This window comes from Nanorana parkeri, unplaced genomic scaffold (assembly GCF_000935625.1).
Source record: "Nanorana parkeri isolate BGI_ZX_2015 unplaced genomic scaffold, ASM93562v1 scaffold50, whole genome shotgun sequence".
NCBI lineage: Eukaryota > Metazoa > Chordata > Amphibia > Anura > Dicroglossidae > Nanorana > Nanorana parkeri.
Window position 1 is genome coordinate 591262 of NW_017306318.1, and position 23017 is coordinate 614278.

A 23017-nucleotide genomic window follows, 5' to 3' on the forward strand; every position below is an offset into this window, starting at 1 on the left:
TCCACTTTACGGAATGTAGTGTTGACACTGATTTTTTTATTTTTTTCCCCCCATAAGAATTGCATTAGCGAAGAGGTTACTTTTCTAGGAATGATGAGGTAGGGTAGAAGGTTAGCCATTGTAGAATAGAGACATGTAGCATGAATATCTGAAAATATCTGGTTTTAGAATGAGGCCAGCTGTTTCTGTGAATCAAATTTACTTTGAAACTATCTGTTCTGGATTGTGAAGCGCAAGGTTTTCAAAAATGACAATTCATCTTTTTTAAAAGCAAGGTGATTTGTTTTCATAAATAATACTGTCCATTACAGGTCCTACAATATGTAAAGCAGTGTTGGATCTCAGGCACATTACCAATGAGAGCAGCCATCTTGCTGATAACAGTACAGAAGGAAGTGACCATGGGACAAAACACAGGAAGTTAAAGCTACTTCCACGTAGACTCTTTCCAGCTACAGAAGAAAAGGGGGCAAGAGGTAAGTGATAGTAGCGATGGCAGGGATTCAGGACCATACAAATGTTGATGACCACAGGCACTAATTCTTCACATGGTTACAGCCCATCAGGTCCATGAATAATTTGTTTGCACTTTAATGTAACCACATAACTAAGTCTGTATATGAAAGGATCCGATAGATTCCTGCTGTCTCTTAATGTGTTTCCCGTTTTACCAATGCTTGCTGTAGCAGGAGGTATCTGACATGCGAGGAGGTAAGAACCTGATGGGTTAACACCCCTAGGAGGGTCTTGTCTTGCCCAAATCACCATTCTTCATGTCAGGAAGGACAATGACATAGCTACCTTTTTAGCATACGTTCCCATCATCCTATTATTTTGTATTTGAAGCTTTGTGGTCCACCAGTAGAACATAATTATACAAAATCAAAAATTACAGTGCCACTAGATCTTTTGGGTAAAGAAGGGTTCCCTCTTTCCAGTTTTTCTTCTGCTACTGTACTATTTGCTGGAATAGTACTGGCCATTTATCCCATCTTGCGTATGATGAAACTTGGCTTTGCTACTTCCTGAATGTTGTGGCAGGGAGTCTGTTATATCCATAAGGTTTTAGCGGCTGCTTTCACAGACCACATTACCTGTTATTTATAACTAACAAAAGGCCAGTCAAACTATTCAAAAAATCATTTTTGGTGTAGTTGATTATTGCCCAATATCTTAATGCTATCAATGAATTAGCTTCTTATATAAAACTATAAAGCAATATTTGTTGTTCAGTTTCAGGGAGTCTGTCAACTTCTTCTGGAAAAGATGAGTCCGCTGGAGTTTTAGACACCTGTGACAGAAGTGATTCTGATGTTGGGCTCATGTGCCAAAAAATTGGCAAGGAGTATACACGGAAAATTCAGGTACATCTCTGTTGCCATATGTACTAATGTAAAGTGGGGTGTCACTACAAAAAATACGCTGTTTGTTCCATAGGTAGTAATCATGAGCACAAAGTTATGTGCGAGCATCAGTAATGAATAGAATATGGAAGGTACAATTTACCTTCTCCAGGGATCCTGCAAGTAACAGCCCATCCACGTGTAGGTAGACAATGTTAAACCACTGCCTCTCAATAAGCTTTTTCAGCCTCCTGTGGAAGCTACTTCAGTTGGCCATTGGGCTGACCTGATAGGCAGCCCAATGGGCAAACTTAAGGAATGCACGTGCCAAGCTGACAGTGCTGCTGTTAATGTAGAAATGATTCAGGTGACTGTACAGCACTCATATGTGATCCCCCCCCATGTACGCTGCATGCCAATTCATGAAGAGCAGCAGGGGATTCCTTGATCTCCATTTACACTAAACCCAAAAGTGCTTATATCTGAGCATTTCCAGGTTAGAGCTGCCAGAATTCTGGCAGAGTCCCTGATGTCAGTGTATTGCTGGCAGAGGAGACATTGAGGGTCTAATAGAACCCTGATAACTCAGACATTTGGGTTATGAAGTTTGAACAATCAGACTGAGGTCACAAACTCTGCTAATCAGAGGAGCATATCATCCAAATACAGATCTGCCTCTTCTAGTATCTGGCAACGGTAAACCTTCTGCCACCTGCTTCCATTATGGACTTGCTGCAAGGGGCTCAATAACCAGAGCATATAGTAGCTGAAGAATTGTGCTCCCTTGCAGTGGAAAAGAGAATCCCTTGGTATTGCATGTACTTTAGGTGAACAAGAAGCCAAATCTACTCAATAACAATGGATTCAAATCTGCAGCTACTTCAGAATGTAAAGCTCCGGCAGCATGCAACATATCGGTTCTGGTTTTGACTTCTGGCCTTCTATTTAGGGTTGATGATTTACTGGACATGCACCCTCTTGTATAGGAGAGGGAATATCTCTATTTTGTTTCAGAGTGAGGATTGTATATTTTTGTTAGAGATTTTTGTGTAACTGCTGGGCTTCAATTAACGTAAATCTATAAAAAGCATCACGTTATGTTCTGTACCCTCTAATAATTAATCACACTGTTTGGACTTTAGGACATTCGTTTAAGTTGCTGAGAATCAAAAGCCTCACCAGGGGATATTGGAATATAACACAAAGTTATCTGATTGTACCCGATCACAAAGACGTGGTATGAAAATAACATTAGAGCAAAAACATAGCACTTGTAACGGAAGCATCTAACAAGAAGCGTCCGCTCCCCAGGCCTTAACTAATGTTCTCTTCAAGGCAAATAACATGCTGTTAATCAGGCAGTCAACGCTGGTACAGTGCCAGTGGTCTGGCCTAAAACACAGCTCATGGCAATGTACGCCATTATGTGGCCAGAGAGCACACACTGTTACAGCAGCCTGGAGGAAGGACAGTACGAAGCGACTACAGGTCAGGGTTCACAGCACCTAACAGAGGTAGCAAGTTTCAGCGACGGCATCTACAGGACAAATTAATTAGAACAATGTATTCTAGCTTATTGAAAAGGCAGATCCGTTCCTGAGATACATATTTAAATATGTTCTCTTTTATTATATTTATGCTGAAAAATAAGATGGGTTACAGAGATACATACATAATTTTTTCAAGTTGCGTCACAGGAAAGTAAGATATGTTCCAGCCATAGATCATAAAACATATTGACGTTCTTTTAATTAAGAGAGCCGCCCTGCGGGAATTCCCTGCCTATATTGTTAGGGTAATTTGCATTCTGAGCACAGACTGCGAGTCCCCACATAACATGACTGACAGCATTAAAACACCTTTAACTGTTTCACTGCTGTTCAGATCACAGAAATGAGCCTGTTACATTTTTCAGGCTTGTGGTGCCTAAAGACATTAGACAGGGGTCAATTTCGAGCCGAACAATTGTTTGTACAAAAGATCGTTAGTAGATGGATGTGTCCGAAAAATTGGTCTTCAGGGCTGGAATGTTTCAGCTTCTCCCAGACATTTTTTCCCATGTCCATTTTCCCTGTAACTGTGAGCAAAGAACCATTTAATTACCAAAAAAGACCATTCCTATAGAACATCTTTTACAAGTCTGGCAATCTTTGTCGCATATCTGTTGTTACCCTAAGGCAGGGGTAGCCCAACTCCGGCCCTCTAGCTGTGGTGAAACCACAAATCCCATGGTGCATCTCTTTCCAGGAGTCGTGGCTGTGAGAATCTTGCAATGCCTCATGTGATTTGTAGTTCCACCACAGCTGGAGGGCCGGAGTCTGGCTACCCCTACCCTAAGGGCTTGGATCGTCAGGCTTTGGGCTCGTGTCCATATCATCAGTCTGAGTCTTTTCTGAAGTCATTCAGAATTCATTGACAGGTGAATTTGACCCGCAGTTAACCTCCTTCTGACCTGCATTTGAACTGCTTCAAGCAGTCTTTGCATTCCTGTAGACTTGTATGGGGATGCAAAATATTTTGAAGGAAAAAAAGCCCCATGACACAGGCCCTAAAGCTGACCTTGCATATGGCAACTTAATAGAGTGATCCAACTTTCCATTCCATGTTGTGTGGAAATTGCAAAGCGATTGAAGACCTCAAATGGTGGTTTCAATCAACCTCAAGGAGCTGAAGTTAAAATTGCCCCAATTAAACCTGGCAGAAAAGTCCAATTACCCTTTTAACAAAACTGATTTTTTTTTTCCTGTTTTAAAATGGACTAAAATGGACTACAATCTCATTACAAATTAGTAAACTAAACGTGAGATTGTAGTCCATCACAGGAGTGAACTTGGAGTGGTGACTACTTTACATCACACACAGGGACCATGGGGAACACCAGTAGCCCCCCTCCAGAAGGAAGGACAGTGTCAGCACCAATTCAGAGATGATTGGAGGATCTACAGCCGAGTGATACACAAATAAGAGACATTTTTGTTAACAGTTAAGGTTCTTGAATGTATTTTAAATGTAACTCCTGAGTTTAGTGTCACTTGAAGCCTTCAATTTATTGCCCGATTTTGACTTCCCAGTTGTCAGAGTTCTGCTGGTCAGAAATTTTTGTTAACACCTTCAACCAGACCTGTGATAACTAGCTCAGTTGCTAACCTGTGCCCCAACCATCATAGCAGCGCAAAGGGGGAAAGAAAGACGATCTAGCTGGTGGAAGATCTGCTTCCTGAAATGACGAGATATATATTGTGTGGAGTTTGTTATTAAAGCTAGTTGCCTTAGTATTTGTTTTTGCCCTTTTATGTTACTATGATTTAAGTGTATCTGTTTAAATATTGCCTTGCCAATAAATAAAGTTTTGAGAGCAGGGGAAAGCACATAAAGGTGTTTAAACACCATGCTATTACTGAGTATTGATATTTTCTATTGGATTACTTTAGAATCGCTCCCGAAAAATCGATTACTTTACCGAACAGTCCATGAAGAATGCGCAGAGACACCTGACCTCAGTGGAGTTACAAGTACGCGAATGCCGGTAAGTGTAGGAACATCAATTTGTGTAGCGTCTGTACAGAACGACATGGTCACTAAACCCAGTTCTCCCTGCTGTCCTAGAATAAAACATCTGCAAAAGTTCCAGCAGACCATTCTGGAAGAGATTGAAAACTTTGAGAAAGATTCCAAGGCGCTAAAGCAAATGGAAAAAGAATTTACCGTAAGATTGTAGTTCATAAACTTCTTCCACTTGTCTTCACCTGCATCTGTTAGTGGAAATGTTGGCAGTGTAATAACTTCCTGCATGTACTGAAGGGCTGATTATTATAGATAACCATTCTGATGATAAGACCATGGTTATGTAATACAATAATCAGATCTCTGGCCTTGTTCCATTCATCACGCTCATCCTCTATAGTGTTATATTATGCGTCCCACAGTGATAAAATGACATCTCAGATCGTATCAGCTGCTTCTCATCCTTACCTTGTGTCTTGTAGAATTTCTGGAGCCAGCAGACACAAGTAATGGGCGTCTATCACGGCAATGAACAGAAAAGGTCAGTTCTGCTCTTGCAGGGCAAAGGTTTTAGTCTTTGTTGTTATTAAATCTGCTATCTCTATCTAATTGTAGGATTCATTGCCTGAAGGCTTCGTTTGAAAAGAATGTATCTCACTGCACAGACTTCGAAGGAAAGATTTTTACTTCTGAAGTATGTAGCTATAACATAAAAGTATTGCAAGAATGACCTAAAGGATGTGTTATATGTTTATTTGTACAATCTTGGTAAACGGCCTGAAAAATGCAAAGTTTCAGGATCACCAGGGTTCCCTTCTTAAAGTGACATGACTTTACCTGATGAAGGGCCCCTTGGTGGTCTTGAAACATTGCACTTTGCTGTATGGACATGTTGAAAGATCATCAATAAAGGCAGTTCCTTTTGCAGGAGATTGAGGTGTGCCGGGAACATATTTTCATGAGAAATGTTGCAGCTTGCAATATCACTATTTTCTATGGCACTTTGTAGCTCCGAATGATTAGGTGTGACATGGTCTCCAGCAGCTCCACTGGATAACACGAGCAGGCATGTGCAGCTGGCGGTTATGCATTTTGTAGCTGTCTCAGACTGAAGTCCAAATAGCTGAAGTCATTGCGTCAAGACATTTCTATTGATTGCAGTTCTTTCTTTCCTCACAGCAAACATTCGGTAGCTGGTACAAATTAGGGATGTTCAGATACCAGTGCCGATACTTGCCATTTTCATGAGAACTACCAGCGTTGCAGCTGGGACCTGGCTCTGGCGCTCCACCACTGTCCTGAAATCATCAGTCTGTATTGTTTTAGAAAAACTGTCACATGACAATAAAAAAAATGTATCAGTACTTGTACTGAAAAAAATGGTATTGGTGCATCCCTAGTACAAATTATGGCTACAGAACTGCTATTGTGACTTGAAGTAGCTGTGTGACCATTAAGGGCCATCACAGTAGGTAAGAACCATCATGCTGTATTCCTCTTAATCTTGAATACCCCAGCATGGGATTAGAGTTCCCACACTAGACTACACTGAATAGAAATGGTTTGTTTTAAATGCGGAGTTGTTCCGTACCTTTTGGCTAAATAAACACCCGGCATCTCAGATAGAACGTAGAGTGGATAATTGATCATTATGATAGGTGAAAGGACAGTACAGAAATAACAATTGTGCAGACTTTAGCATTTATTTGCACATATGTTTCATTCACAAACCCTTGGGGGGCTCTCAGTGGCCCTTGCACACCCTAGGATTAAAGTGAACCCTTTGAGGATAGAAATATAGGTTGCCTTTGCTGGCTTGTTTTTAAAGGAAAACTGTTGTGACAGATATATGGAGGCTGCCTTCTTCTTAAAATGCTAATGGCTTGGGCAGTCACTAATATATCTGTATTTGGAGTTATTGATCAGGAAAAATCATTAACATTGGGAAAGTCACAGATCAGTATGACAGCCAGGGGACCTGTAATTCCAGAAAGAAGTGTCCGCATTAGTTGATTTCATACTTGCAAAATTAACAGGCTCCCTTTTTAAGGCCGGATTCACACACTGTTGCATTGTGGTAACATGCGCTATTTGCACTGCGGTGCACAGTGTTGGTAAAAAATGGTGCATGCACCTTTCGTGTGTGTTCTGATTCAAATTAATTGGCTGCCTTAATGCAACACACAGATGTAAAGAAGCCCTTAAAGTGTAAACTTCAGGGCTGTCATCCTGATTCTGGCTACACCACCTGGTGAGTCACTGACGCATGCAGTGTGAAGTCTTGCCCTGTATGCTTGTTTCTAGTCAGTGGCACTCTGTGTATATTGATATTGGGATTGGAAATGTTGATTTTAGTGGATTTCCTAAGCTTGTCAGCATTACAATGGAAAAATCTCAATAGCCCCAAGCAAGAGAATAACCCCGGAACGGCTTAAAGCCTTATTGTGCTGGTCATTACAAGCATTGAAATGAAAGGCCCAATACAAAAATAATGGAATTATCAAAATGAAAAGTTGAAAATAATGTATTGACAGGAATGTAACATATATTTTGTCTTTCTACAGATGCATGTTATGAAAGGAGACATGAAGAATGTTCAAGAATCGCTTCTCAAAAAGATGGTAATGTCAACACTTTCCAGTTCCCCCGATGTTTGATAATATAGCACCTTATTTTCTCTACATGCTAGAGATATTATCTTCCAGTCTCTGCTCACAGATTAAATGTAAGCGGAAACTATTGTATTTCTAGAAATATAACACGCTTCATTTAAACCGCCCACTCATAATCCTTCCCATGTTCAGTAAATGAAAATAGAATAAGTGCTCATACAATGTCTTTCCTGTGGGTGGCACCAAGTAGCTTCCATCCTGTACATTCCAAGGTGAGCTTGTGATAAATAATGCACTAACCTGTCTTCCTGGAAGGTGATAAATGCTCGTCTCAATGGAGTGTAAAATTGTACGTCTGGGGAAAAAAAAACTGTGCAGTACATGAACATTTCTCCAAGTTTTGTCCTTTTATAAATCCCGCACGTATAGAGAAATAGCTATTGATCTGTCACAAATGCTTTAACTCTATTGTGCCTCTTCTGCACTGAATTACCAAGCCGTGTTATGAGCCCTGCATAACACTTTTCTCTTTTCCTGAGCTACAGAACACCTTCCTCCTCTCCTCATCTGTATAACATAACTGGGTAAGGCTGATGAGAATGCTTGGGATTTCAGTGCAACAGAAGCACTGTGTTGTCAGTTCAAACAGGGTTAGGAGTTCAATGGATTTTTTTGGCAGATCAAACTGGTATTTTTATGTACTTATAGCATTTTTAAAGAGACAAACCATGAGGAAATGTACAAGTTTAGCAGAGACGTTTGGCTTTTTTTTGATGTCTAGACCTAAACCTTGTGTCACATTACCAAAAAAATCGTGTTCCATATTAACTTTGTATGTATGTAAGCACCCTCTCTCGTGAAATGGGTATATACATGCATTTTGTACAGCAGTTATGAAGCAATGTTTAGACCTTAGGTCACATATATGGAATTATGTAGAAAACAGTTGACAACATTTTATGGAATATTTCTTGTCTTCAAAACAGCATGAAGAGGATCTTCTCAGTGTACGAAGAGGACTAGAGTCCCTCTTTATGGCAGGAGCCGGTCCTTTTTAGTTCCAGTACCGCGGTGCCAGGCATGTTTGTCTTGGAGAATGTGCACGCAGATAGCTTAATTCTATTAGGTTTATACTTTGTTTTGCTTAGAATGTTAAGTTGTACCTGTGATTTCTATAAGATGTATGTAGAAACAGGACAACAAGAATGTAAATGGTATAAAGGACATGAGATGTCTTATATGATGTTTATGTTTTTGTACACTACTTTAGAAATATGAAAGGTAGAATGTAAATCACACATTTTGTCTTCTGTGCAGGGAACCAGAAATGGTTACAGCCAAAACTTTTGTTTTTGGCAGATCAGGAACATTTTAGAATCTCTTTATAGCTGTACGTGTCCCAATTGGGGAGATGACTCCCACTTTTGGTGTTGTCATCTCCCTAACTGGGTCACAGACGACAGCTAACGGAGCTTCTAACCTTCCCTGTTGTACCCAGAACTGACTAGAGTTACGCTTTATGACTTCTATTTGATGAAGGCTGATTGATAGTTTGCTGTACTTTGCCTTGTTAACTAGGGAAACCTGTGCCTAGAATTTCTGATCCCTTCCACAAGCCTTCAATCAGCCAAGCACTTGTCTTTACCTTTTCACCATAGTGATCCTACGTTTGTATATTCGTTATTGCTTTTATCTTGTTAAAATATGTATTTGTTTTGTTAATTACATTTCGGAGATGTAAAATTGAATGTTTGATATGTAAGGAATGTTAGTAAAGATTTACATTCTTGAATTTTTTCAGGTTACGTATCTTATAAATTAGTAGATGGAATTCGGGGGTGCTACAGTAGTGTATTGCTGTACTGTGCAAGCCGGCCATGGTTGGTCTCTATAAAACAATATTAACTGTTCTTAGCCATGTGAAAAAGAATTGTACGTTAGAAACTCTTCTTAGACTTCCTGGGTAAGGCAAAGTATCATGAACAGCAGCATGCTCCAGCTTGCAGAGGAAAATGACAGCTGCAAGTGGGTGCCTGTGGGCAACACAGATACTGGTCTGTCCCTTCACCATTTATACACAAGCCAACTGTGACTGCTACAGGAGCCATTGATCACTCTGGTGGCGGACATGCAGAGCAGTTTTATTGGTCACTGAATGAAGAAACTAAATAACAGGTTTTTTTTTTCCTGGTAATAATGAAGTGATCATTCTAGTTGTTACCCTCAATTAAGACACATTGGGGGGAATTTATCAAAACTGGCACAGACAGAATCTGGAGCATTTGCCCATGCCAACCAATCTGCATCTCTCTTCAGCTTGCTCAGGTAAGATTTTAAAATGAGACAAAAAAGCTGATTGGTTGCAGTGCAAATCTTCTCCATAATTTGTCTGCTCCAGTTTTGATAAAGTATGTCATTTGTTGGTTACAGTATGTTTGTTACCCAGTGATATAATATACGGCTCATATTTAGCAATCTCACCCTTTGGTAACTTTTTATTTTTTGGTCTTGGTCTATTGACACTTTGCATTCCAAAAAGAATGTGCAGTGGACAAATATTAGGAATCATAGGGGGCTAACATATACCATCCATTTCATTGCGTGGCCCTCCAAAGCATCTCTGTTGCCCACTGAGGACAAAACTAGAAAATAGGCACGCGTCCCCTGCGATGATGAGGGCCACACTGGCTTAAGAGGGGCCTTGTCATTGCAACGTTGGCTGTCTGTGCGCCTGTTATTAGGAACTCATTGCATATGGAAATTTTGAGTTCTGGAGGTCCGAAAGTATTAAGTGCACTTCTGCGCTATATGTTTCTGGTGTTCTGGGTTTTGTTTTTTTAGCACAGGTTTGCTCTAGATATGGATAATAACCACCTCACTGCCTCTATTATGACACATACCAACAATGAGACTCGTGGAATCTGTGAAGGACCACCAACAGGACAAACTTGTAGGTAAGAGTGCTGTTTTATCATCACTATTAGTGTTTTTTTTAGTCTTGGCCAGAGAAGAGATCTAGAAATATATTTTCTTGGCATTAGAAACACAACAGACTGTGTTACTCCTACTGCCAAGATTCCACCTCCTGCTCACCATAACATTTGCTGCAATTGAATGGATGCTCAAAATCTTAATGGTAGCTTTCATTTTATATGCAGCAGTAGAAAATAAGAGAGCCGCCTGTTTGTTAGCCATGGCAATCAGGGTTGCAATGGCTAACAGATACTTTGTTCTACTGCAGGGGGTGGGCAAAGTCTGATCCTTCAGCTGTGGTGAAACTACAAATCCCATGATGCATCTGTCTTCGGTCTCTGGAGTCGTGGGTGTGAGAATCTTTCAATGCCCCATGGGATTAATAGTTCCACAACAGCTGGAGGGACGATGTTTGCCCACCCCTGCTCTACTGTATACAATTTAAGTTGGTTAATGCAAACATCGAAATACTCAGTTGACATAGACATGAGAAATGTTTAACTTTTCAGAGTTCTTGTAATTCTGGTCAGCTGGACTCATGATTCACAGATCTGTTCACCACTGCAAAGCCAGAATGATGCTTCTCCTTATTCCTGGTTCAGTTTTACCGCTTCTTGGGTCCTCTTCTTGTCAGAGGCGGTGGTACAGATTCATTGTCCAGTGAGCGGACTGAAAACAAAGATGTGGTTGGTACCAGACGCTGCAAAGCTGAACCAAGAAAACGGGTTGTCACTTTCCTTCCTGTGTTGTGCGGCAGGCCAATGTAATTTACCAGACGTAGAACAATAGATATTTATCTCAGGACATACAAGACTCAGATCAGCATGTTCAGCAATGGGTTTTTTTAATAAGAGTAACGTAACCAGAAAATGTAACCGTTTAGGGACATTTAAAAAAGGAAACAAAATATAAAACATGAAAATACTTTGCCGAGGCATGACCTTTACAAAGAAAGTGTGACGAGGCGCACATGTCGATGTAATACTAATAGATGTGCTGGCTGCGTTTTTGTCCATTATGATGTCGCCATGCACAGCGTCTTGCTGCAATATACAGCGTCGTCCATCCAGTGTCTCTCAGCGACACCCACTTTTTGTTTTGCGTGTGTATCCTTGAGCTTAGTGTCTCTCCCCCTGGTGGGGCTGATCAGTCCCCAGACATGCGCGGTGAACTCATCGCTATTCCACTCCACGTTGGGAAGTGTAGCAGACAGTTTCTCCTTTATCATCCACAATGTACTCTCCGCATAAATTTCAGAGCGCCAGGCGCTCAACTTCACAACTGAACCTCATTGCTCCTCAAGGAACATGTTCAGCGATTTGTTAATTGCAAAGTAGGACCGTTTTTCCCACGCGTGAAAGATTTTACGGTCTATGATACCTGGAAGAGAAAAAGAAGAGATTGGTTTCAAATGCTTTGCTGTAATCGGTCGACTTTGACCAGAAAATTGTTTTTTTCGTTACTAATTAAAAGCAGAAGTCCATTTTAAAAAGCTTTTCTAGCAGTTGCAGACATTAACGACACACAGTTGGAACAATTACATTTGCCGGATGAGAGGTTTGTAACACTAGCGATCCTGTCGCTGATAGCAAATTGCTAGTCACTGGATCGCCAACGAGAGAGTACTGACCTACTTCTACGATATCCTTCCTTCGCTACCTGAAGTGCTGCAGAATCACACAAAGGAGTGACGCTATAGAAGCAGGTAAGTGTTCTCTCTGCTCTCTTTGCTATCCGGTGACAAGAGCGCTAGCTTGACATGACACTAATGTACATCAATACACTCCACAACCCCGCTACCTATCCAGAGATTGGGATTTCTTGAAGGTGCTCTTTAAAAAAGGGAATTGCTACTTCCGTAGCAGAATTGATGAGGCAGTAAAATGATCACATTTGTATTTCACTATAATGCTCTTGAGGTATGCCTTGTGCCTATCAGGAAATGTTCACCTGTGCATGGTGCCATGGGTAATATAGACCTGATATGTATACAGTACTGGTTATATAGAGTTCTTGCAACAAGTAAACCTTGTATATGCCTTTTATATTTTGGTGTAGATGCTGACCAACTTAACCACACAAATCTACAGTTAGAGGGGTGGGGCAAAGCCGTGCTTCCATTATAAAACAGTTATGACCAAATAAAAGTGGATAAAACTTGGCTGTGTTATTATGTTACAACCACAGTCACTTTTGTTGGACAGCTTGGCCTGCATGTTCATGTGTACACTATTACGAAAGGCATATGAAATAAGATTCAATTTTTTGCAATCATCCATCACATATAGGTATAAAATAAGATATATTTGTGAGTTTCAGGCCAGGACTTTGCATTCTGATGTATAGAACAACATCAGCTGCGCTAGCTGTCAGTATGCATGACTTTATCTCTCTATACAAGTATAATATACAGGGGAGGATGATCAACAGTGAAGTATTTAAAATCTGGAGCAGTTGCCCATAGTAACCAGCTTCTAGCTTTCATTTTCAAGGCTAAACTGGAGAGAAGCTGACTGGTTACTATGGGCAACTACTCCAGATCCTGTCTGCTCCACTTTTGAGAAATTCCTCCCCCATAGTATGATGGATGATAAAAACCCCAGTAATGGCCAAAGCCAGCTTGGTTATTTCTCTTCTGTTCTGTGTTGTTTTCCAGTCTAAGTTACATAATCTATTGCACAGGATCTCATCCACCGTCCTTCTGAAGAAATCTCATCATTCACTATATAATGAGCTTTAACAGCAATGCCAGAATCCATTATATAACACTACTAACCTGGTCAAATGTTTGCTTGAAGCATGTACTTCCATCTCATTGCTTTTATATTCATTAAGTTCTTTTCGGATGGCAGCCTGGAAATAATAATACAACACGTTGTTAGCTAAGACTGTCCAAAATAGGACATGTACACTTACATGTAGTATCGATAGTGTAACAAAATGGGATCTTTATTATTACATCACTATCCTAAAAATCCACTCAAACATTCTGCATCATCTTCCAAAGACTGTCTATACTTTGGGCTAATGCTGCACCAATACCGGTTTCGGTATTGAGCATGAGTACCAATATTTGTTTTTTTATCAGTAATCGCCGATACTGAGTACCATTACAGGCATCCCAGGTAGCGTTGGCTCGGCTAATCAGGAAGCCAGACGGCAGATCATGACCCGCAGCCCGGTTTCCTGATTGCCTGGGAAGCTGGTTTTCTTTGGAAGCACACTGGCTTCACGCACCCCCGCGACACTGAGGCAGCCTGGCTTCCTGACCAATCAGGAGGCAGGTCCTGATTAGCCAGGAAGCAGACTCCATGCTCCCTTGCGGCAGGGCAGAGGGAATCCCCCTCTGACCAGCAGTTCCGCTATCAGGGCAAGTATCGGAGCATTTTAGGTGAGTATCAGCACGGATATCAGTATCAGTGCATCTCTACTTTGGGCCAACTCGTTATTCAGATAAGAGGGCAGAAGACATCTGCTCCCTGAAGAGGCAGGTACCCAGGGAAACTGGATCCATGGCATTCATACAAATCCAATTTTTGGTTGGTTGATTATGACAACTGCCCCAGTTTTCTTTATAGCATTCCTAATACATCTTTCATTGTGTAATTCATTTTGCATCACATTGTACCTTGTCTGCTGCAGATAATCTGGTCCATGGCTTGTCTGCTCTTCTATCGTAATCCTGAGCTTTTGCCACCTCCACATAATCACTAAATCGTATCAGGATTTTTCTTTCTCTCAGTTCGTCTACCGTCGGCCTTTGATTGAGCTGTTTATAATTTTTAAAAAAAGGAAGAAAACACCGGTTATAAAATTCAGCGTTACAATCAGATGCTATTACTTCAACAACAAACAGTGAGTATAATGCTGGCATGACGGGCATGTTCTAGAAATTGCTGGTGCTTTCTTTCCCAGAGTGTTTCCACTTTAGCTGAAATCCCGCTGAGAAAGTGATATTTATGCAGCTTAATAGCAGTAAATGACTATGCACGGAAACACCTGTGAGCGGCAGCATACCAGTATGACATGGTGGTAAGGAACGACACTGACACACTGGTATTGTACAGAGATTGTCACTGGTTGAAATTTCCCGAATGGCAGACAGGAGCACAGGTAAAGAGCAAATCTGTCCTGACCATAGCATCTTATCCTTTAACTTAGTATTTCTTAGCTCCGGTCCTCGCAAACCCTCAACAGGTCACTTTTTCAAGACTTTGGAACAATAAAAAGATATTCTGAAAATGTGAAATGTTGGGGTTCCCGAGACCGGTGTGGAAAAAACACGATACGTTGCTGGTTGTAAGGGTCGTGGTGCTGATGACATTTAAGCTGCAAAATCAGTGGTCAGCACCCCTCCCCCTGGATTTGTAACCCATTGAGTATAAAGAAGAAGAAAAATGGGTATTCCAGAGATAAAATTGGCTTTGTTGTATAGAAATAATACATTTCGTGCCAATAACCCAAATGTGTGTGCTTTGTAACCAGTAAAAGTTTAGAAACTTCTAACTCGGGGGTAGGCAACCTCGACCCTCCAGTTGTGGTGAAACTACAAGTCCCATTAGGCATTACATATCTCTGACAGCCACAGGCATGACTACCAGAGGCCCACAATTTCACCACAACTGGGAGGGACAAGGTTGCCTTCCCCTGTTGTGACCTGTCAGCCTTTGAGAGAAATGAACAGCGGTAGGTATACAATGAGGATGTCTCTAGACGAAATGAGATTCTCCCTCACTGTGGGTTTATGATAAGGTTATTCACCTTTCTTGTCAGCCTCTGCTTGATTTCCCTTCGTTCTTCTTGTTCTGTCTGGTCATTTCTCTCTGTGAAAGAAGACAACACAGCGTAAGTTGTCAGGCTGTTACCTTAAAACAAGACACATTCATTCATTGGTACCGTACAGACCGTCAGTGGATCATTCATTGGTACCGTACAGACCGTCAGTGGATCATTCATTGGTACCGTGCAGACCGTCAGTGGATTGTTAGATGAGCTGTTGTAGAGGACGCTTTTGGCTGTGCTGCCTGCTTACTGCCTTGGCCGAGATCCTCTCTTGGATATGTAACGTAGCAATTTTCTAATGAGATTTTCATCGGTTGAAGTGGCCAAATGACATCACTTTATGATCATTGCAATGGCAGCAAATGACCTGCAGCACTTTCATATTAAAAGGTCACTGTACACACCCAGCAAGCAATGTCTACAGCCTGGGAAATAATAAGGGTTCATGTTTTCACTGTACTGACATGTGAATTATATTTTATAAGATAATATGTATGTACCCTAGGATAGCCTACCTCTGCGCTCTAGCTGTCGTCAAATCCCATCATGCCTTTGAGAGTCATGCCTAATGGGACTTGTAGTTCCACAACAGCTGGAGTGCTGAGGTTGCCTACCTGGTGTTAATGGAAGAAATCCTGTATTGCTTCTTCACAAGTGGGAGAGGATTTGGCAGAAAGTTTAGATATGAAATCTTAAAACTGTTCCAGATATCTGAACTTCGCAGCAAACTATCACCCAATAAGAACTGAGATGAACTATTTCAGCCTGTTGAAATTTTCTTATCTTTTGTGATGAATTATATCCATGAACTTCTTGAAGGGGTGAGGGTGCCAGGAGTAGGCAAATTCTGACCCTCCAATCTACAAATTCCATCCTGCCTCTCTGCGAGCCATACTTGAGGCTGTCATGGTGTTGCAATGCCTCATGGGATTTTTAATTGCACCATAGCTGGAGGGCCTGAGTTTGCCTACCCCTGATCTATGCTATTAATCATACATATATTTTTTTTTTTTTCCTGTAAACCTAATACCTGGAATATTTTGTAATCCTTAATGCAATATTTACAACCAAATCTATACAGCGCCTGCTCATTGCTTCTTCATAGATTCACATATTTGTTTACAGATGTGATGTATTATTACTTCCTCTCTGTACTGTGTGTGACCTGGAGTGTTTTTAATGTTTTGTCATTTTGTAGCATCTGCAGCAGTGAAGAGATCAGTGATCTGTCCGCTGAAACGAAATGACAAGTACTATTGATTATTAGGTAATCAGCGGCCAGTGGCTTGTGTGGCAAGGTCTTTCCCTGGGAGACCCTTTGGATTCTTGTAGCGGCATTACAATTCGTCGGAACGCCTCTGCACAGAAGCTAAAAATAGCTCCTGCTGCAGTGCTGGTGGGTGGAATTCATTATCTGTCGTAGGATTGTAGTAAACTAGATTGCTATTTTTGGCTCTGTCAGCTAAAAAAAGCTTCAGATCACCATGACGTGGTTTGTATCAAAATGTGGAGGGATGCCCCCGCTCTCAGATTAGAGTTTTGGGAAAGCCCACACATCCAGACAGTATAGAATCGTTCAGGTGGCCGTTGTCATCCGGGGTTTCCCTCTGTTTTTTGTTACAGGAAATTCTCTCCAACTCTATATATTTCACCACCAAACAATGCAAGGATATTTCTTTTTTTTAGGACTCATTTACATTGTTGTGGTTTGTTATTTTTCGCCTTAAGGCAGGCGACTGATATAAATGGGATGCCAGTGCACCTTAATGTGCCAAATGTCAGGCATGATCCTTATTATTGCAACGCAGGTGCATTTGAAGTGCTGTTAAAAATTAATGGAACTACAAAACACATATAACATGCATGTGGAAGTGTAAATAAGCTCTTAAACAGTTTTGAGGTCTGCAGGAAATTGCTGGGCAGGTAGAATGTAATATGTTGAATTAAGATTTCAACCTATCAGGTAATTGAGCAATGGTTAGTGATCTGAAAATCAGCCTCTATGTATTGAATGCTACAGATTAATTTAGCCAGGGATGTTATTTTCTAAAGGTCACTATAGACATAAGCTGGGAGTCTGACGCTATCCCCAGTGTACTATCCTGTGCAGGGATTGTGGTAAAAACATGCATGATTGGGTCAGCCAAGCATACATGTTTATACCATGTGCAGACCTCTTAGCAATGTCAAAACACTGGGGGAAGCATGGCATTTGTCAGGTAGAATCCATCCTGAATTCTTCCCTAGAGATTGGATAGGCCAGGAGTCTGCACTGGTTGAAGGTAGCCCCCGACATGCCACCATTTTCTAAGTATCAGACAAATTGGGGCATCAGTAATTTTATACCTGTGGGAACCCATCCTCAACCTTCTAACTCAGCACAAAGCTTCCATAGCCTGCACTGGTGTGAATGTCTCTTAAGCCAAAAAATGGTCACATGATGATCTGCTTCAGCTATTTTCTGCATTAGATATGATCTCCGTGACCAACCTGATCTCTGAGTCAGTTACACCAACATCTCCCGATCTGATTATTGCTGCTGATGCCGGATTCGGTCACATTTCTAGCAATATTAGACCGCTGATGGTCAGAGTAATAACTGTGTATTCAAAATTCACCGTTACATTTCTATAAATGATGTACAAATATGTAAGCCAGAGACAAGAATGCAACCCACACTAATACAGTATTCAAGATCCATCACTTTTTTTTTTATATAAAAAAAAAATGGTTTTGGATTTTAAAGTTTACTATGGCGATAGGAGGACCAGTACCACATCTCGGGAATACCTGGCTAATTCCTCTTTATTATACTGACAACGGCTTTGCTGATCTCCATTGTGCACAGGGTATACCCGTGTTGAAGGCTGCTATTCTATTCAATAGGATGTAGATGGCAAGCAGTAGGTGCTTTGTCCTAGGCAGACATCACGAATCATTTAATGGAGAGGCCGACGTCTTTGACTCTTAGCTGTAATTGTAGAGCTATAGCAGAAGCAGATTGTGTACTAGACTCGCTTCTAGGAATACGCTGCTCTTTGTATAGCACTGAGATGTGATCATTGGTGCAGATAAACGCACCCCAAGTCTCATGTCTGGATTGCCAGATTAAGATGAACCCGTTTTTACATTTCAGACACTGCTCCTTACTATTGTTCATAATTGGCCAGATTGCCTGCAACAACCAATCACATTTCATGTTCTGGCTCGCTCTGGGAAAACTAAATAATGTCTTATTGCTATTGGCGATGACTATTTTCTCTTCTCCATTTAGGATACATTAGTTCCAATGAAGGAAATTAGATTTTTTAGTTTGGACAATACGTGAGGTATTCAGTGAAGAGAGTCTATGGCTCCATTGTCACATCTGAGCATTTTGTAACTCTGACCTAAGCACTGCAACACTCAACATGAGGAGGAATCCCATTGTTCTCAATGGCCCCTGTTCACATCTGAGTGTTCAATCACTCGTAGCAGTGGAAAAGTACATGAGCTTCTTGGAGCAGAGTTATGAAATTTGGCACCAATAGACTTGAATGGGAGTGCCCGAAAATGTGTGTCAGGTGCATTTTTGTCTATTAATTGGCTTTTCAATTACTAAAAATCATAAAAACGCTCAAAACTAAAAACATGCACAAAAATGCCCATAAGAACGCTCAAAAAACCCAGTCAGCTCAAGTGTGAATGGGGCCTGAGGGCAGTTGCTTTGTGAATTCTGATTACACTGTGTAAGATGATTTTATCCAATCGCTAACCGTCTGCAGTCACCTTATTGATGGCGGAAGGCATTGTTAAAATTGAGTAAAAATGTTTTGTGCCCGCTCCCAAAAAAACAAATCTGGCATAGATATGACTCACTGTGAACGTCCTGCATTTAAAATTCAACACGTTATTGATATACAAACTAATGTCATAATAACAAGAAGATAAAGTGTTGAATGTTTAATGTAGGGATTTCTCATTGAGCGCTCTCTATTGCAGATCTTTTGTCTTGCCTTTATTTTAGAGGCCATTTCCTGCAATTGGACATCAAACATGGTGGCTGAGAGTCAATACAGCATATTATCAATTGTAAACCTAGGGGGCTGGCAGGCTTTTGGTATATATATATATATATATAGGATTCTACCTCCACAATCTATTCAGTGTATATCAAGGCGGGTAGACCCTCGCTCTTGTAAATCTTTAGGACGTTTTACAATCAGATTGTAGTGTGTGTGGCCACCTGTAGCCCCCCCACTAACACCTGCTTGCAGTGTCATTCTTTTGTTAATGGCACCCCAAAGGTGGCAAGCAAGTTGCATGTCTTGGTGTGCGCGTTGGCTACAGCTAGATCTCATGCACAAGCTCCTTTGCCACACCTAAGGCAGGTCATTGAAATGAATGGGCTGCCCTATGCTGATGTGCAACAAAACACTCCACGCATTCACCTGCGCAAAAGTGCGAATGGGGGTTTAGAATTGTACATATTTTCTGTATTCCCAGAATAGTGCAAACAGAATCAATGTGCAGTAAATCATTGTAACCAATCGGACATCAGCTTTTGTTGTCCTGACTTTTTGGAATGTCACGGCTATTTGTACACGTTATATTTTGGCTTTTACAAATCGCTGGCCGATGGTTGGCTTCCTGCACTAAGCCACAGCTCCTGAATTAATGAGATGTAGCACACACTATTTTTAGAGCACTGATGAATCATTGGCAATGGTGTGAAATTTCAGACAGCAAAGGCCAGACTAGTGTGTGTGACTTCACAAGAGGTCACTAGTGACCCGTCATCCAGGGATGCCTACTTTCAGGAAATGCCAGGATTAGCCTGGGGCAAGGCCACTCTGCAGACCCATCTAGCCAGGGCTTTGTGCTTTAAATACAGGCTTCAATCTGAAAGCAGAGGTCATGGGGTAGATGCCTGAGGAGAAATGTTAAACTCCATGGCCTGCTCCAAAAACAGGTGCGGAAAGGGAGGAATGCTCGGAGGTCAGGTGGGAAAATAACAAGGACTGACACTAGGAATGATCCCTGTGCTGATCTCGTGATGTTAGAGCAGAGAAATGGCTGCATAAAATTTAGGGGAAAAACTACCATAAAGGACTGAAAAGCTCTTCACGCAAAGCAACAAGCTATAGCACCCAGTGCACATTATTGTGACCGAGGTCAGGTGCGGCACATAATAGCTGTTTGACTAACGATTGCTATGAACATGCTTGCTTAGTAAACTTGAACCTATTCTACAAAGAGGAGTCGGCCATTTTTATAGAGGCTTGCGTTTACTGCAGGTAGCCGGTCAGGTGTAGGGGAATTTAGTGAACACAGGACCATGTAGAACTGGATCTTTCAGCAAATAAACAGTTTTATTACTTTATGATGACCAATGTCACTTCATTAATTAGTTATTTTCCTCACGTATATGTCATGCATTCCAGTGTGTTGATTTCATTATGAATCACTCATTTCCAGCGTCTGATTACATTTGAGGTATTTAAAACCTCACATTGGGCTTTGTTTATTAAAGTGACTGCAGGACGGTATGTGTTGCCAATGGCAACTGGTGGGATTTTCCTTATGGGAAGAAGTGCTAAACCCAAATGCCAACACTTCCAAGGATGCGCTATCGGCCGTATATAATGGGCAGGGTGAAGCTCGTTCTCTCACTAATCTATGGCCCAATTGTTGTCATATATATGCACAGGCCATGGGCTTTGTGAATGCTGATTAACCAAGCCCGTCCATGACTCTGCTCCTATGTCCAAACTTATGTGTGCTGCATACACAAGTAGATGTTCCCAGGCCTGGGGCCACAGTCAGGTGCTGTACAACATGCCAATAACCATCTGACCAATTCAATCTCTCTCAGCTATGCCAAGCATCCCATTCTCCAACCCTGGACCTCTCAGCTCTGCCAACCATCCCATTCTCCATCCCTGGACCTCTCAGCTCTGCCAACCATCCCATTCTCCATCCCCTGGACCTCTCTCAGCTCTGCCAACCATCCCATTCCCCATCCCTGGACCTCTCAGCTCTGCCAACCATCCCATTCTCCAACCCTGGACCTCTCAGCTCTGCCAACCATCCCATTCTCCATCCCCTGGACCTCTCTCAGCTATGCCAAGCATCCCATTCCCCATCCCCCTGGACCTCTCTCAGCTCTGCCATGCATCCCATTCTCCATCCCCCTGGACCTCTCTCAGCTCTGCCATGCATCCCATTCTCCATCCCCTGGACCTCTCTCGTATACTAGAATAAGACAAGTAAACAACATTCTACATCCCAGAACTGACAACAACAGAGAAAAAGATAAGCTCATACTCACGTTTTAGGATGTTCCTTCTTTCCAATTCTTCCACAGCTGGTCTTTGGCTCAGACGCCTGCGGAAAAAGACCAGAATCACGTTCTGAACCATGCTTGCAGACAGGAGAAGCGTGCGGGTCTTTTATACTCTAGAAGGTCTTGGTCAAATCAAAGCCCTGGCTGCCTAGGGGATGAGCTGAGAGCGGGCAGTGTTCGGCGGTAGCTTGTTGATCGGAGCAGAGAGATCCTCTATCGGATTCCCCTCGTACTGAAGGCTTCTTAGTACTGTGTGGTGTTCCCAGCACTAGCTGAGGCAAGCCTTCTATACGGCTCTCTGATCACACCCACCCGCACTGCCCGGCCAATCAGCAGGCTGCTGTGCACATAATAAATGAGGCTTTCCCCTACTACTAACTCTCTCTCCCCCCTCCCTTCGCTGTACATCCACAAGTATCGCACAGCACAAAGTGTCTCCTCACCGCTCCGCACCATCGTTTCTCACTAGATTTAAACACATTTCATGAAATTATTAGACTGCTCTGAAAAAAATAATATATAGATAATGATGTCTAATGTCTTAGCAAGTTCAAATAGCTTTCATCACACAGATGGATTCTTCCTGAGCTGCAGTATTGTAGCAACAAGTTTGCAAATCATACAAATCGCAGTTTAATAATAAATACTGCCATCTTTTTGTCTGTTGATGATGAACGTGGAGAAATAAGAGTCTGTCCATGAAGAGGCGAGTTCAGGCAAATCAATTCAGAAAGCTGACTTTCAGCCGTCTGTCTAGAGGGGAATTGCAGGGGAGGGAGACGCAAAAATGCTGCTCATGTCTGAGTGTATATACATACAATGACTATATATGGTTCTGTAATAACAAAGTAAGACATCATTCAAGAAGAACTCAGGGAATTAAAAAAACAAAACAACTCACCCTTGTAGTGGGGCTACCCCAGCGCTGCAAGGGTTAAGTTTTTTTGTGGCATGGGGCAATAAAGCAGATATACTCACCTGATCCTCAGTCCTGCAGCCTTTTCTCCCCTGGGCTCCGATGGTCTAAGGACAGATAACGTCATCATGTCAGGCCCATTGACTTGCATTAGACGTGAGGATGCCGAGGAACATTCCACAGCTGGATCGGAGAGGGAGAGAGGTGACCACCACGGAACACAGGATCAGGTGAGTATATCTGCTTTATTTGCGCCCATCCCCCCCGGAGTCCTTCTTTAAATAAGACATCCGTTACTAGGAATTGAACATGTAATTACATTGCTGCATTCAGAGCTTTTATCCTGTCACATTTCTACATTGTTTAGTTCCGTTTCCCCCCAAGTGACAATACACACAGGTTGGTGAATCCCCAGTAATAAAATAGAATAATAAAGCAGCAAATATTTTCATACTGCAGAACCACAAAAATCAAATATGAAAAATAAGAATTCTCAGGTCAAAATATATGGTATTTATAAAACTTTATAAATCGATTGACTAGAAATAGTTTTGATCCTTTA

At 41.6% G+C, this 23017-nt stretch overlaps 2 protein-coding genes across 4 annotated transcripts in view; one reads left to right on the plus strand and one right to left on the minus strand.

Annotated features, from left to right (window-relative positions):
* The first annotated feature begins 701 nt into the window (after positions 1–701).
* Positions 702–8517, plus strand: SYCP2 (synaptonemal complex protein 2). Its single transcript, XM_018574179.1, has 8 exons — positions 702–711; positions 1234–1364; positions 4775–4869; positions 4950–5049; positions 5330–5388; positions 5463–5541; positions 7412–7468; positions 8446–8517. The coding sequence occupies exons 1-8, from the start codon at positions 702–704 to the stop codon at positions 8515–8517; spliced, it is 603 nt and encodes a 200-aa protein (XP_018429681.1).
* A 2750-nt stretch (positions 8518–11267) lies between these two features.
* The window catches only part of PHACTR3 (phosphatase and actin regulator 3), a 98190-nt gene continuing 86440 nt past the window's right edge, over positions 11268–23017 (minus strand). For all 3 annotated transcript variants that reach the window (XM_018574823.1, XM_018574830.1, XM_018574838.1), the window contains exons 9-13: positions 21525–21580; positions 15194–15255; positions 14061–14201; positions 13209–13285; positions 11268–11812 (exon numbers count right to left, since the gene is read on the minus strand). In XM_018574823.1, coding sequence (XP_018430325.1) covers positions 11797–11812; positions 13209–13285; positions 14061–14201; positions 15194–15255; positions 21525–21580 — 352 coding nt within the window. In that variant the 3' untranslated portion in view covers positions 11268–11796. The remainder of the gene's footprint in view (positions 11813–13208; positions 13286–14060; positions 14202–15193; positions 15256–21524; positions 21581–23017) is intronic.

Excerpts from the sequence above, each read along its gene's own strand:
- SYCP2 (XM_018574179.1), top strand. Across the intron at positions 5,542-7,411 it reads GAAAGATTTTTACTTCTGAA|ATGCATGTTATGAAAGGAGA; the intron begins GTATGTAGCTAT and ends GTCTTTCTACAG. Across the intron at positions 7,469-8,445 it reads AATCGCTTCTCAAAAAGATG|CATGAAGAGGATCTTCTCAG; the intron begins GTAATGTCAACA and ends TCTTCAAAACAG.